The sequence below is a fragment of the Mus caroli genome, unplaced genomic scaffold (assembly GCF_978045245.1).
Source record: "Mus caroli unplaced genomic scaffold, Mus_caroli_1 scaffold_2, whole genome shotgun sequence".
Lineage (NCBI taxonomy): Eukaryota > Metazoa > Chordata > Mammalia > Rodentia > Muridae > Mus > Mus caroli.
Genome location: NW_028227257.1, coordinates 90773707 through 90787593, shown reverse-complemented (window position 1 = coordinate 90787593; position 13887 = coordinate 90773707). Strand labels below are relative to the sequence as shown.

The following is a 13887-nucleotide window of genomic DNA, read 5'->3' as shown; positions in this document are numbered from 1 at the left end:
AAAGAAAATAATTTTAAATCTTTATGAGTGTAAACACTTCACTAAGTAATTCTTTCCAAGAAACTTTCAGATCATTATTGTTCAGGTATTTTTAAAAACTATAATACAAATATTTTAATATTTATTTATTTGTTTGTTTATTTATTATATGTAAGTACACTGTAGTTGCCTTCAGAAGCTACAGAAGAGAGCATCACATTTCATTAGAGATGGTTGTGAGCCACCAAGTGGTTGCTGGGATTTGAGCTCAGGACCTTTGGAAGAGCAGTCGGCACTCTTAACCACTGAGCCATCTTATTATCAAAACCCATTACTGATAACACAAACGTTGGTTCTTATAGCAGTTATAATTCCCATAAGTACGTTGAAGGAAGGGAAACATAACATTGCATTTAGAAAGACTTCTTACTCCATGTAACCAATAGCTAAATCCCTATATCCTGAGACTGATTCAGTTGTGTGCAACCTAACATTTTCTTCAGTGAACTTTCTCATGAACACCTGCAATTACTAAGGCTGTTTTCTCAGAGTGCAGTTCAATGGCCCATGAGGTGGGTATGACCATTTAAAATAAACACAAAATCTTATTAGTGGGGAAAGCTTTACAAACATGTTTTGATTGCCTCTGTGAAACAAACTAAGCCTAATTTAGGTAGTATCTTCCAAATGATGATAATTGCTGTCCAATTTTATCTAATACATCAGCAGAATGGGGAGATACATTATAATTATAAGATGAATATTGGTGGAAACAAAAATAATTATTTCAGGTAGTATCATTTTTAATCTAGAAAATCTAAGGAATTAACAAAATTTCATGATATTATGTAAAGATAGTTGATGAAGTATCAGGATTCATGGCTTAACTTCATTACTATTTGTCACAATCATTAGCAAATGTAAGATAGAAAACACACATTTAATTAACATGACACAAATTTTAAAAATCTCAAAGGAAAACAATTAAACTTCTAAATGATGAAAACAAATTGAGACCAAAGGTAATGAAGGACTCTATCACTGCAGAAAGATATCTGTCCTCTTCACCAAAGAAAGATTTAATGAGATCAAGACATTAACACTTCTCTAAACTGCCTACACATTCAACAAGCTATCTATCAAAATGCTTCCTATAATGAAAATGTTGTTTGAAAATAATTATTTTATGGGGAATATTTTGTTGCTTTTCAAAGCTTGTTTCAATGGTATCTAGTAATAAAGTACTAATTAGGAAAAAGTTAATTTACCAAGTTAATTTAAATTGTTTAGAAATAGCCCCAGAAGAAAATGAACATAAAAAAAAAAGGATATACTATGTCATCAAACAGGGAAATACTTTTAGGGCAAACAAAATGGACAATTATTAAAATAATGAGAAAAATTCCTCAGTTTACAAGGCATAGCAAATAGATCATGGGTTTTCTCAAAACATAGAAATAAATAATGTAAGAGATAACAAAATGAAAATCATGTCTTTACCACTCTATAATGGTTGCACATTTCAAAACAACATAAGTATATCACAGATTATGAGTATTTTTAAAATAATAATAAAAACATTTAGAGAGAATTATTTGAAGCTGAAGTTTAATGAAATTAGAATAGTTATTGATCAAAATAAATAAAAAACAGTGTAGAAAATACTATTGTAAGAGATTTTGTAAAACATAAAAATACAGAATTAGCTGATAAGAAACATTAAAAAGTCCAACTAATAAATTATATTAAGAAAACCATTTAGAATAAAATACATCACATTTGTCTTAAATGGAATATTTTCATTTAATGCCTCCTTTCAAGGCTCAAGGACCTATGTAGAAGAGGAAGTGGAGAGAATGTAAAAGCCCAAGGTGCTGTATGACTTCCAGGACACTGTTTTTCAGACACTGGTTCACATACTAATTCGCAGAGATTGTGAGGGCTTGCAAAAGACCTGCACAATTACAGTCCAGACAAAAGTCCCAGTGCTGAAAAGAGAAAATAAACACAAAGTTTCATGCCTACTAAGAAGCTATCTATAACTGATGACAGCTGGGAGAGGAGAAAAGAGTATTTTCTAGTGGAGTCTCACTAAATATGTCATTCAAAATCCAGGACAGGCTTCATGTCTAATGTTGACCAACAGAAAATGAACTCCATGGGTTTGGATTGTTGGAGGAGAGCCTTTTGTTTCAGTCTGTCTATGTTTTTCTTTATTTTGGAGGTTTTCCTTTGGGAGGTGTTTTTAATCGAGGAAATGGGGAAAGGAAAGAGAGTAAGAAAGACACAGACAGACAGACAGACAGACAGAAACAGAGTGAGACAAAAAAACAGAACATATGAATTTGGTAGAGAGGGGAAGAGAAGAGACATAGATTGAAGGACATAGTAGATCAGGAAGGCATAATCAAAATATATGAAAAAAATTAAAGAAAATTATTTATTGAAAATGAAAAAATATGATAACTAGTTCACCAAAAATGGTTGAACAATTAGCTAGTAAATGAATGGTATTATATGCAGGCAGCTATGCTACTTACAAAAATTTGACAAAGAATAACAATATTTGACAGTTACATTCATAATACCAGTTGTTTTACAATAGCAAATGGGAGTGTGAACCTTCAAGCTGAAATTCACACCACAAGGGTTTGTTTTAGGCTTGTTGCCTAGTGCTTAGGAATTTGAGCAACAAGAAGAAAGCTTTATTCTATTTGGACTTAACATTTTTTGCAGGAGCTTTTCCATAGAATTTTTCATCTCTGAATTTCTCAAGGTATATATTAAAGGATTCAACATAGGAGTTACAATGGTATAAATTACAGTGATGGATTTATCAATAGGAAAACTAGAAACAGGTCTAACATACATGAAAATACAGGGAACAAAAAAGAGAAAAACCACAGTGATATGGGAAATGCAGGTGGACAGAGCTTTGCGCCTCCCTTCCTTACTGTGATTCTGGAGAGATCTTAGGATTATTGCATAAGAAAGTAGGAGTAAGAAGAAGATGACAATACACATGGCTCCACCATTAGCAATGATAGTGAGGCCAAGGAAGTAGGTGTCAGTACATGCAAGTAATAATAATGGGTATATGTCACAGCCAAAGTGGTCAATGATATTGGGACCGCAGAATGGAAGATTATATACAGCAAGAACTTGAAACAAAGAATGTGCAAAACCTCCCACCCAGGCCATCACCAAGAAAAGAATACATACCCGTCGATTCATGATAATCAAATAATGCAGTGGCTTACAGATGGCCACATAACGATCATAAGCCATTGCCACCAGAATGACAATGTCAACCCCACCAAACCAATGCTCTATAAAGAGCTGGCTTATGCAAGCTCTGAAGGAGATGGTCTTTTTCTCACGGAGCAAGTCTACAATCAGCTTGGGTGAGATGGCAGTGGAATAAACAGCATCCATGAGTGACAGAGAGGCAAGGAAGAAGTACATTGGGGAGCCCAAGGAAGGGCTAGCAATCACTGTCCCTACGATGAGCAGGTTGCCCACCATTGTTGCAATGTACATCAGTGAAAACATAACAAATAAAGCTTTTTGCCCAGCAGGATCCTGAGTGAAGCCCAGCAGGACAAATTCTGTGACATTGTTGCTCTGGCCCATTATTCATCAATCAGGCTTCTTTCAGACAAAGATCTCAGGAAAATAAGACCTCCCATGACCTGTTAACAGGATCATGAGTCCATTCTATCATTGAGCATATAGTGTCTTTACATTAGTTAACCAATATTAGGCATTTAATAAATATATATTGACTTCATATTGTAACAAGCTTCACTTGTTTCCTGACAATAAATCTCTGAGTGCTAAGGTTATCAAAATAAAAGCAGATGTCTAGATAGAAATGCAGGTAGAGATATCCCTGTTACCCATAAAAAGTTATTTAAAACACATTGCACCTTGGCCTTAATACACCAAATGAACATAGAAAAGATTTCTTCTAAAGAAACTTGAAAAACAGTTGTGCCATTAAACCCTTAGTTTATCAACTAAGAATGAGCAACCATTTTAGAAGGTAATATCTGTGAAAAAACATTTTAATATTTCAACTTCTGTGGTACCCACATTAACACTAGTCCTTGAGTATTTGCATCAAGCCTATCATATTGCACACTTCAACGCAGCCCCTGAACCTCACAAGATAATTTTAGTTATTGTATGTATCTCACTTAATCTAAAAAATTAAAGAGATTTTTGAATTACATCAAACATTCAAATATTATCTAGAAATTATAACCTGTAACCTGTAGGAATTGATTCATCTAATTCTGTCATATTTTATTAGTTACAGTTCCATTTCATTCTTGTTTATATACTAATTAGTAACATAAATATATCCACAAGCAGGATATCCAAAACTATTTTTACTGTACCTAAACTAAACCGTGGCTCCTAAGAAACCCTGCATCAGAAGAAATAATATTTTTCCAGAATTCTCAGAAAAAACTATGCAGAGAGACAGAGGGAAAAACTGAAAAAGAGAGATTTAATAGTAAGAGAATATATTTTTTAATCTTAAGATTAAATAAGATTTAATTTAGTCTTAATTATTTTTAACATTTAGGATACAGATGCTGAGAGTCCCCACATAGGAATTCGTTGTTCAGAACACCAAAAGCAGAACACTCAAAGAAAACGCAAAACCAGTGCATGAAGGCATGGTCTGGGTTCATTCTCTAAACATAATTAGAAATATATATCTCTTTGTGTGTCCTAAAACACCGGGATTAGATCATACTTCAGAATCTTTCCCATTCTCACAGTCTCTATTGATCTATATGCTGTTACTTATGAGCTCAGCCCTCTCTTCTGCTGTAATTTTTTTTACACATTTATACAATGTTACTCAATTTATCATGGCTTCCTGAATGATACCAATGATTAAAATGGATTTTAATTACTGTGACCAAAAATTACTCTAATTATATTTTGTATACAGTGTAGCAAGAAAGAATCTGAGAAATACTTGAATAGAAAAGGAGTAGTGATGAAAACTGTGGACATGAGCTCACACACCTGGTTACAGCATTAGATGCATTCAGATAGTATCATCCTGATCTTGACCATCATAGTAAGTCTCCCTCTGCCTCTGATTCACCATGTGTACCACAGTGGCTTCCATGTTATCCTTCTCCAAGAATAGTCTGATAGTGTTCTTATTTTTCTAGGGAGTGCCTAAAGCATGGCTCAGCACTGCAGACATCTCATGGGTGGCTATGATTATTATTCTTGGATGTTTCACTGTGTGAATCAACTGCAAATAAGTCATAAGATAAGCAAGAATGTAAATGCAGTGTGGGATTTCAAAGATAAGCCTATAGTGCATTATGAACCACTTTCTGGATCGGGATTAAAATCATATATCTTAGAAATTGTCTGTTTTATTATATATAGTAATTTACACATTATATACAAAATGCTATCAATACTCACCAGTGGAGAAATGTATTCAGACTATCAGCAGGTAAGAAAATCCCATTTGCATGGACTTGGTATCAGAGAAAGAAATGTGCAGATTCAGAACTGCTTTAGAAGCAGGTGGGATGCATCTTAGAGATGTCTCATTTACATCTCTGCTTCCACCTGAGTCAGTACATCATCACTGCCTTTTTTTAGGTTTCCAAGTATTATAGGCAAGTCTGTGACAGAATATGGGAGTATCACATATCATGTCCAATTTGGTCTTCTACATTTTACTTTCTACACAGTTTAATTGTGTACAGTATTGATAAATTTGGTTTTTACCATGCCACATCTTGTAGTGTCAATTAGGATTGTTTATACAGTAGAAAAAACAGAGTACATAAGCTATACTATACTAGACATTTATAATATAAATTATCAAAATTGATTCTATAAATAGAGAAGAATGAAATGCCTACTTTCATTTTGAAATACTGTTATCACACTTCTAGAAAATTGTAAATGTCATCCAGTTACTAAGATCATGTCACTTTTGAAATATAGTCTTTTATTTTAAAAAGTACTTTCTCCAGCAATAGACTTTTGTCAATCATAAAGAGGAGTAAAGTTATATCACTTGCCAAGACACAGATATAACTGGAAATAAACATATCACTCAATTTGACTCACTGTCAGAAGGAAAAAATTCTTTCACTGTTTCTCATTTGTGAGTTTTAGCACTTGAAGGGAAGACAAGAGTGAAGAAGAGGAAAGTAAGAACATGGAGGAGGGAAACTGCTCCAATACCAGCATATACTTACATGAAAATATCTTCCATAACCCAATAAAATAAAGATTTCTAAATACCCACTACAGTACTACATGATAAAAAGCTAACAAATGTCTGTGGTTGATAATGTATTTTTAAATGGATTTCCCTATTTACATGTACTAACATATTCATTGGACAATTTCAAAATATACCCATAAAATGCATCATGGGATTGAAATATGATAGACATGTTTGTGTACACATAAGGTATTTGTGATAATATCCTTCTTAACAAAACATATCACACAAAATTTCTTGTAATTTGAAAATCAAAATTTATTCTCACTTATATAAAGTGTTTCATTTGCTTTCTGGTAAAATGAAGTATAAACTTAAACCCCCCACATGAAAATAATTATGTGAAACTAATATCAAATATACTTACAGTTTATGATTAATTTGTGTAGCATCTTAATTTTCTGACTTTAGATAATTCCTGTGAGAGTATATGACTTAAAATACCAACGGTATTCCAGTGTACACAGGAATTATTACTTAACATTTATGTTTGTAGTTGCATGAACTCACAACATGCTTCTTATTTTGATTTGAGAAAAATTCAAGGTTATTTTGCTGGTATATCACAAATTCTTTCTGTATCTATTTGCCTTCATAACACAGACAAGAGCCTATAACCATTCAATAGATGAGGAAATAGCATGAATAGATTGAAGAAAATACATTTTCCCAAAACTTCAAATAACCTCAGGTTTTTACTATGATGTAAGAGCATCCAACTTAAAACTTAAATACAAAAATCGTTAAATTTAATTTCAGAACTTACTATTAAAAGTAAGTAGATACTGTCACCTTCTAAAAATATTCTTCATTATTTGTACATATATAAAATGTCTACCTAATAATTAGAAATTATCAATCCTCTTTATATGTTCACATTTAAATAGAAATTCACAACCATAAAATTAATTGTATGATCTTTTTTTCTTTTGGGTCAATTGTATTAAAGGCATCAAAAAGGTCTTGACTTTAATAGAGTATAGCAGCATCCATGTGGATCACAAATAAGCCAGGTACTCAACAAGATAAATCAGTGGTTTAATTTACCAAAGCATTACTGGTGAAGCATGATTTCTCATGACTAGAGCTAGAAGCCTTCAAGATCTATCACTCAGATAGACTCTCCACAAAATGCTTTCTCTTCTAGTTAAAAATATGTCTCTGTATGTAGAATACCCCAGAAACCTGAAACCTTCCACAGATAGGCTGTCAGAAACAATTTTTTTAAAATAAAGGATGGGATACATAAATAGTTAAATACCAGAGACTTCTTGAGTCATTTGATCAAGAATTTTTTTCATTTACATTCACAATTCTGTTCATGGCTCTTTTGCAGCATCCCTGTTTAAATAGACAGGGTTATTAAAATATATGGAACAATTTCAAATGAGATCATCTCTCTTGAATAGACTTATTTTCAATAATCCCTAGAGGTAAAACCATTAAGTTGTGCCAAAAATGAGTAGATAATAGCCCAGTTGATTTGAAAAAAAATTATAAGAAAATAAAATTCCAACCATATTGAAGTAAAATACTTAAATACAGCAGGTAATCGTTAAAATACTCAAGAGGAGTAAGCGTTTCATTTAAGGTTCCTCTCTCTGATTCCTGAGAGTCTCTTACCTCCCAGGTCTCTGGAGCATTCGGGAGGGTTACACCAAACTTGCTATTTCCTCAGGTTGCCTGTGGAACCTTTCTGCTGATGCTCAGGGCTTCAGTCCTTTTCTCTCACCCAATACCATATCAGGTTCCCCTCTCCCTCAACCCATTTTCCCTCCTATCCTCTCAGGTCTCTCCCATCCTCCCCACTTGTGATTGCTTTCTTTTTCTCTCCCAAGTGGGACTTTCCTTCCCAGATCCCTCCCTCTCTTCCCACTTGTGATTGTTTCTTCTTTCTCCCAAAATAGAACTGAGAAATCCTCTCTTGGGACTTTCTGCTTGTTGAACTTTTTGAGTTCTGTGGATTGTATCTTGGGTATTCTGTACTTTTTTTGTCTAATATCAACTTATTAGTGAGTACAACCATGCACGTTATTTTGGGTCTGATTTACCTCACTCAGGATGATATTTTCTAGTTCCGCCCATTTGCCTGCAAAACTCAGGATGTCCTTGTTCTTAATAGATGTAGTCAGAGCAATTAGACAACAAAAGAAGGTCAAAGGGATAAAAATAGGAAAGAAAGAATTCAAAATATCACTATTTATGATATGATATGATAGTACACATAAGTGACCCCCAAAATTCCACAAAAGAATTCCTAAATCTGATATACAGCTTCAGCAAAAGAGCTGGATATAGAATTAACTCAAACAAATCAGTAGCCTTCTTCTACTCAAAGGATAAACAGACTGAGAAAGAAATTAGGGAAATGATACCCTTCACAATAGTCATATATAGTATAAAATACCTTGGTGTGACTCTAAACAAGCAAGTGAAAGATCTCTTTGATAAGAACTCTCGACTTAAAACGTTTTTGGGGGCAGGCACAGTAGCACACTTCAGCTCTCAGAATGAGGCAGGAGGAACTCAAGTTTGAAGCCACTCTGCTTCAATAGTTCCGTGAGCACTGTGGCAGAAGGGTGTGGCAGAGCAGGCTGAATGAAGAGGATGGTGCAAGAACAGAAAGGGACAAAGCTGCTGACAGCCAAGGGATAGTAAGGAGACAAGACTAGGTCTGTTCTCTGCCTTGATCAAAAGATTTTCTGTGCATCAAAGAGTGATCAAGACAAGAGATTCCTGGCTGGTCAAGGAGCTGAGCACAAGTGACTGTGGAGTGGCGGGAGCCACAGAGCCGCTGAGGCAGCACCCTTTTGGGGCCGCAAGCATCCGGCACCCTCCCAGCCAGAGTACAGTGACCTGCCCTACAGGGAGCGCCATCTTGGCTCCGGGACTCCGCCGAACTTAGTCTGTACAGGTCAGAGTGAGGACCACAGAGGCAGACAGCTTCTGGGACAGGCGGGAGCCACAGAGCCGCTGAGGCAGCACCCTTTTGGGGCCGCAGACATCCGGCACCCTCCCAGCTGGAGGACAGTGACCTGCCCTGCAGGGAGCGCCATCTTGGCTCCGGGACTCCGCCGAACTTAATCTGTACAGGTCAGAGTGAGGACCACAGAGGCAGACAGCTTCTGGGACAGGCTGGAGCCACAGAGCCACTGAGGCAGCACCCTTTTGGGGCCGCAGACTTCCGGCACCCTCCCAGCCGGAGGACAGTGACCTGCCCTGCAGGGAGCGCCATCTTGGCTCCGGGACTCCGCTGAACTTAGTCTGTACAGGTTAGAGTGAGGACCACAGAGGCAGACAGCTTCTGGGACAGGCGGGAGCCACAGAGCCGCTGAGGCAGCACCCTTTTGGGGCCGCAGACATCTGGCACCCTCCCAGCTGGAGGACAGTGACCTGCCCTGCAGGGAGCGCCATCTTGGCTCGGGGACTCCACCGAACTTAGTCTGTACAGGTCAGAGTGAGGACCACAGAGGCAGACAGCTTCTGGGACAGGCGGGAGCCACAGAGCCGCTGAGGCAGCACCCTTTTGGGGCCGCAGACATCCGGCACCCTCCCAGCCGGAGGACAGTGACCTGCCCTGCAGGGAGCGCCATCTTGGCTCCGGGACTCCGCCGAACTTAATCTGTACAGGTCAGAGTGAGGACCACAGAGGCAGACAGCTTCTGGGACAGGCGGGAGCCACAGAGCCGCTGAGGCAGCACCCTTTTGGGGCCACAGACATCCGGCACCCTCCTAGCTGGAAGACAGTGGTCTGCCCTGCACAGGAGCCCTCTGCCTCAGGAGCAGGGAGCACATCTTGGATCCAGGACTCCACTGAACTTAGGAACTTAGTCTGCACAGCTGAGAGTGTGCACCACAGAAGCCTACAGCTTCTGTGACCTGCCAAAGCAACACAGCATCTGGGAAAGGTCCTGTTTTCCGCCTTTTTCTTCGGCCAGGAGGAGGTCCAAACGCGATATCTGTACACCTTCCCTTTAAGAGGAAAGCTTGTCAGCAGGGAGTACTCTAACCACTGAAACTCAGAGGAGAGTGCCTGTCTCCCAGGTCTGCTGACAGAGGATACTCAGAATCACCAGAAGAACAACCTCTGAACAGAGACAACTATAACAACTCCAGAGATTACCAGATGGCGAGAGGCAAAGGTAAGAATCTTACTAACAGAAACCAAGACCACTCACCATCATCAGGACCCAGCACTCCCACTTCGCCCAGTCCAGGGCACCCCAACACACCTGAAAAACTAGACCTGGATTTAAAAGCATATCTCATGATGATGGTAGAGGACATCAAGAAGGACTTTAAAGAACTACAGGAGAACATGGCTAAAGAGTTACAAGTCCTTAAAGAAAAACAGGAAAACACAACCAAACTGGTAGAAGTCCTTAAAGAGAAACAGGAAAACACATCCAATCAGATGATGGAAATGAACAAAACCATACTAGACCTAAAAAGGGAAGTAGACACAATAAAGAAAACCCAAAATGAGGCAACACTGGAGATAGAAACCCTAGGAAAGAAATCTGGAACCATAGATGCAAGCATCAGCAACAGAATACAAGAGATGGAAGAGAGAATCTCAGGTGCAGAAGATTCCATACAGAACATCGGCACAACAATCAAGGAAAATGGAAAATGCAAAAAGATCCTAACTCAAAACATCCAGGAAATACAGGACACAATGAGAAGACCAAACCTATGGATAATAGGAGTGGATGAGAATGAAGATTTTCAACTCAAAGGACCAGCAAACATCTTCAACAAAATTATAGAAGAAAACTTCCCAAATCTAAAGAAAGAGATGCCCATGAACATACAAGAAGCCTACAGAACTCCAAATAGGCTGGACCAGAAAAGAAATACCTCCCGACACATAATAATCAGAACAACAAATGCACTAAATAAAGATAGAATACTAAAAGCAGTAAGAGAAAAAGGTCAAGTAACATATAAAGGCAAGCCTATCAGAATTACACCAGATTTTTCACCAGAGACTATGAAAGCCAGAAGATCCTGGACAGATGTTATACAGACACTAAAAGAACACAAATTCCAGCCCAGGCTACTATACCCAGCCAAACTCTCAATTAACATAGATGGAGAAACCAAAGTATTCCACGACAAAACCAAATTCACACATTATCTCTCCACGAATCCAGCCCTTCAAAGGATAATAACAGAAAAAAACCAATACAAGGACAGGAACCATGCCCTAGAAACAACAAGAAGGTAATCCCTCAACAAACCTAAAAGAAGACAGCCACAAGAACAGAATGCCAACTTTAACAACAAAAATAACAGGAAACAACAATTACTTTTCCTTAATATCTCTTAATATCAATGGACTCAACTCCCCGATAAAAAGACATAGACTAACAAACTGGCTACACAAACAAGACCCAACATTTTGCTGCTTACAAGAAACTCATCTCAGAGAAAAAGATAGACACTACCTCAGAATGAAAGGCTGGAAAACAATTTTCCAAGCAAATGGTCTGAAGAAACAAGCTGGAGTAGCCATTCAAATATCAGATAAGATTGACTTCCAACCCAAAGTCATCAAAAAAGACAGGGAGGGGCACTTCATACTCATCAAAGGTAAAATCCTCCAAGAGGAACTATCAATCCTGAATATCTATGCTCCAAATACAAAGGCAGCCTCATTCATTAAAGAAACTTTAGTAAATCTCAAAGCACACATTGCACCTCATACAATAATAGTGGGAGACTTCAACACACCACTTTCACCAATGGACAGATCATGGAAACAGAAACTAAACAGGGACACAGTGAAACTAACAGAAGTTATGGATCAAATGGATCTGGCAGATATCTACAGAACATTTTACCCTAAAACAAAAGGATACACGTTCTTCTCAGCACCTCATGGTACCTTCTCCAAAATTGACCACGTAATTGGGCACAAAACAGGACTCAACAGATACAAAAACATTGAAATTGTCCCATGCATCCTATCAGATCACCATGGACTAAGGCTGATCATCAATAACAAAATAAATAATAGAAAGCCAACATTCACGTGGAAACTGAACAACACTCTTCTCAATGATACCTTGGTCAAGGAAGGAATAAAGAAAGAAATCAAGGACTTTTTAGAGTTCAATGAAAATGAAGCCACAACATACCCAAACTTATGGGACGCAATGAAAGCATTTCTAAGAGGAAAACTCATAGCTCTGAGTGCCTCCAAAAAGCAACTAGAAAGAGCACACATTAGCAGCTTGACAACACACCTAAAAGCACTAGAACAAAAGGAAGCAAATTCACCCAAGAGGAGTAGACGGCAGGAAATAATCAAACTCAGGGGCGAAATCAATCAAGTGGAAACAAGAAGAACTATTCAAAGAATCAACCAATCAAGGAGCTGGTTCTTTGAGAAAATCAACAAGATAGATAAACCCTTAGCCAGACTTACTAGAGGGCACAGGGAAAGTATTCTAATTAACAAAATCAGAAATGAAAAAGGAGACATAACAACAGATCCTGAAGACATCCAAAACACCATCAGATCCTTCCACCAAAGGCTATACTCAACAAAACTGGAGAACCTGGATGAAATGGAGAAGTTCCTAGACAGATACCAGGTACCAAAGTTGAACCAAGATCAGGTTAATGATCTAAACAACCCTATATCCCCCAAAGAAATAGAAGCAGTCATTAATAGTCTCCCAACCAAAAAAAGCCCAGGACCAGATGGGTTTAGTGCAGAGTTCTATCAGACCTTCAAAGAAGATCTAATCCCAGTTCTTCACAAACTATTCCACAAAATAGAAACAGAAGGTACTCTACCCAACTCATTCTATGAAGCCACAATTACTCTGATACCTAAACCACAAAAAGACCCAACAAAGATAGAAAACTTCAGACCAATATCCCTTATGAATATTGATGCAAAAATCCTCAATAAAGTTCTTGCTAACCGAATCCAAGAACACATCAAAACAATCATCCATCCTGACCAAGTAGGTTTCATCCCAGGGATGCAGGGATGGTTCAATATACGGAAATCCATCAACGTAATCCAGTATATAAACAAACTCAAAGACAAAAACCACATGGTCATCTCCTTAGAGGCGGAAAAAGCATTTGACAAGATCCAACACCCATTCATGATAAAAGTCTTGGAAAGATCAGGAATTCAAGGCCCATACCTAAACATGATAAAAGCAATCTACAGCAAACCAGTAGCCAACATCAAAGTAAATGGTGAGAAGCTTGAAGCAATCCCTCTAAAATCAGGGACTAGACAAGGCTGTCCACTTTCTCCATACCTATTCAACATAGTACTTGAAGTCCTAGCCAGAGCAATTCGACAACAAAAGGAGATCAAAGGGATACAAATTGGAAAAGATGAAGTCAAAATATCACTTTTTGCAGATGATATGATAGTATATATAAGTGACCCTAAAAATTCCACCAGAGAACTCCTAAACCTGATAAACAGCTTCGGTGAAGTAGCTGGATATAAAATTAACTCAAACAAATCAATGGCCTTTCTCTACACAAAGAATAAACAGGCTGAGAAAGAAATTAGGGAAACAACACCCTTCTCAATAGTCACAAATAATATAAAATATCTTGGCGTGACTCTAACTAAGGAAGTGAAA

The 13887-nt window shown here is 37.6% G+C and overlaps 1 protein-coding gene across 1 annotated transcript; it reads right to left on the bottom strand.

Moving 5' to 3' along the window:
- Nucleotides 1-2655: 2655 nt before the first annotated feature.
- On the bottom strand, nucleotides 2656-3612 carry LOC110288309 (olfactory receptor 4A5-like). Its single transcript, XM_021154692.1, has one exon. It carries the CDS (start codon nucleotides 3610-3612, stop codon nucleotides 2656-2658), a length of 957 nt encoding a protein of 318 aa, XP_021010351.1.
- Between the last annotated feature and the right edge of the window lie 10275 nt (nucleotides 3613-13887).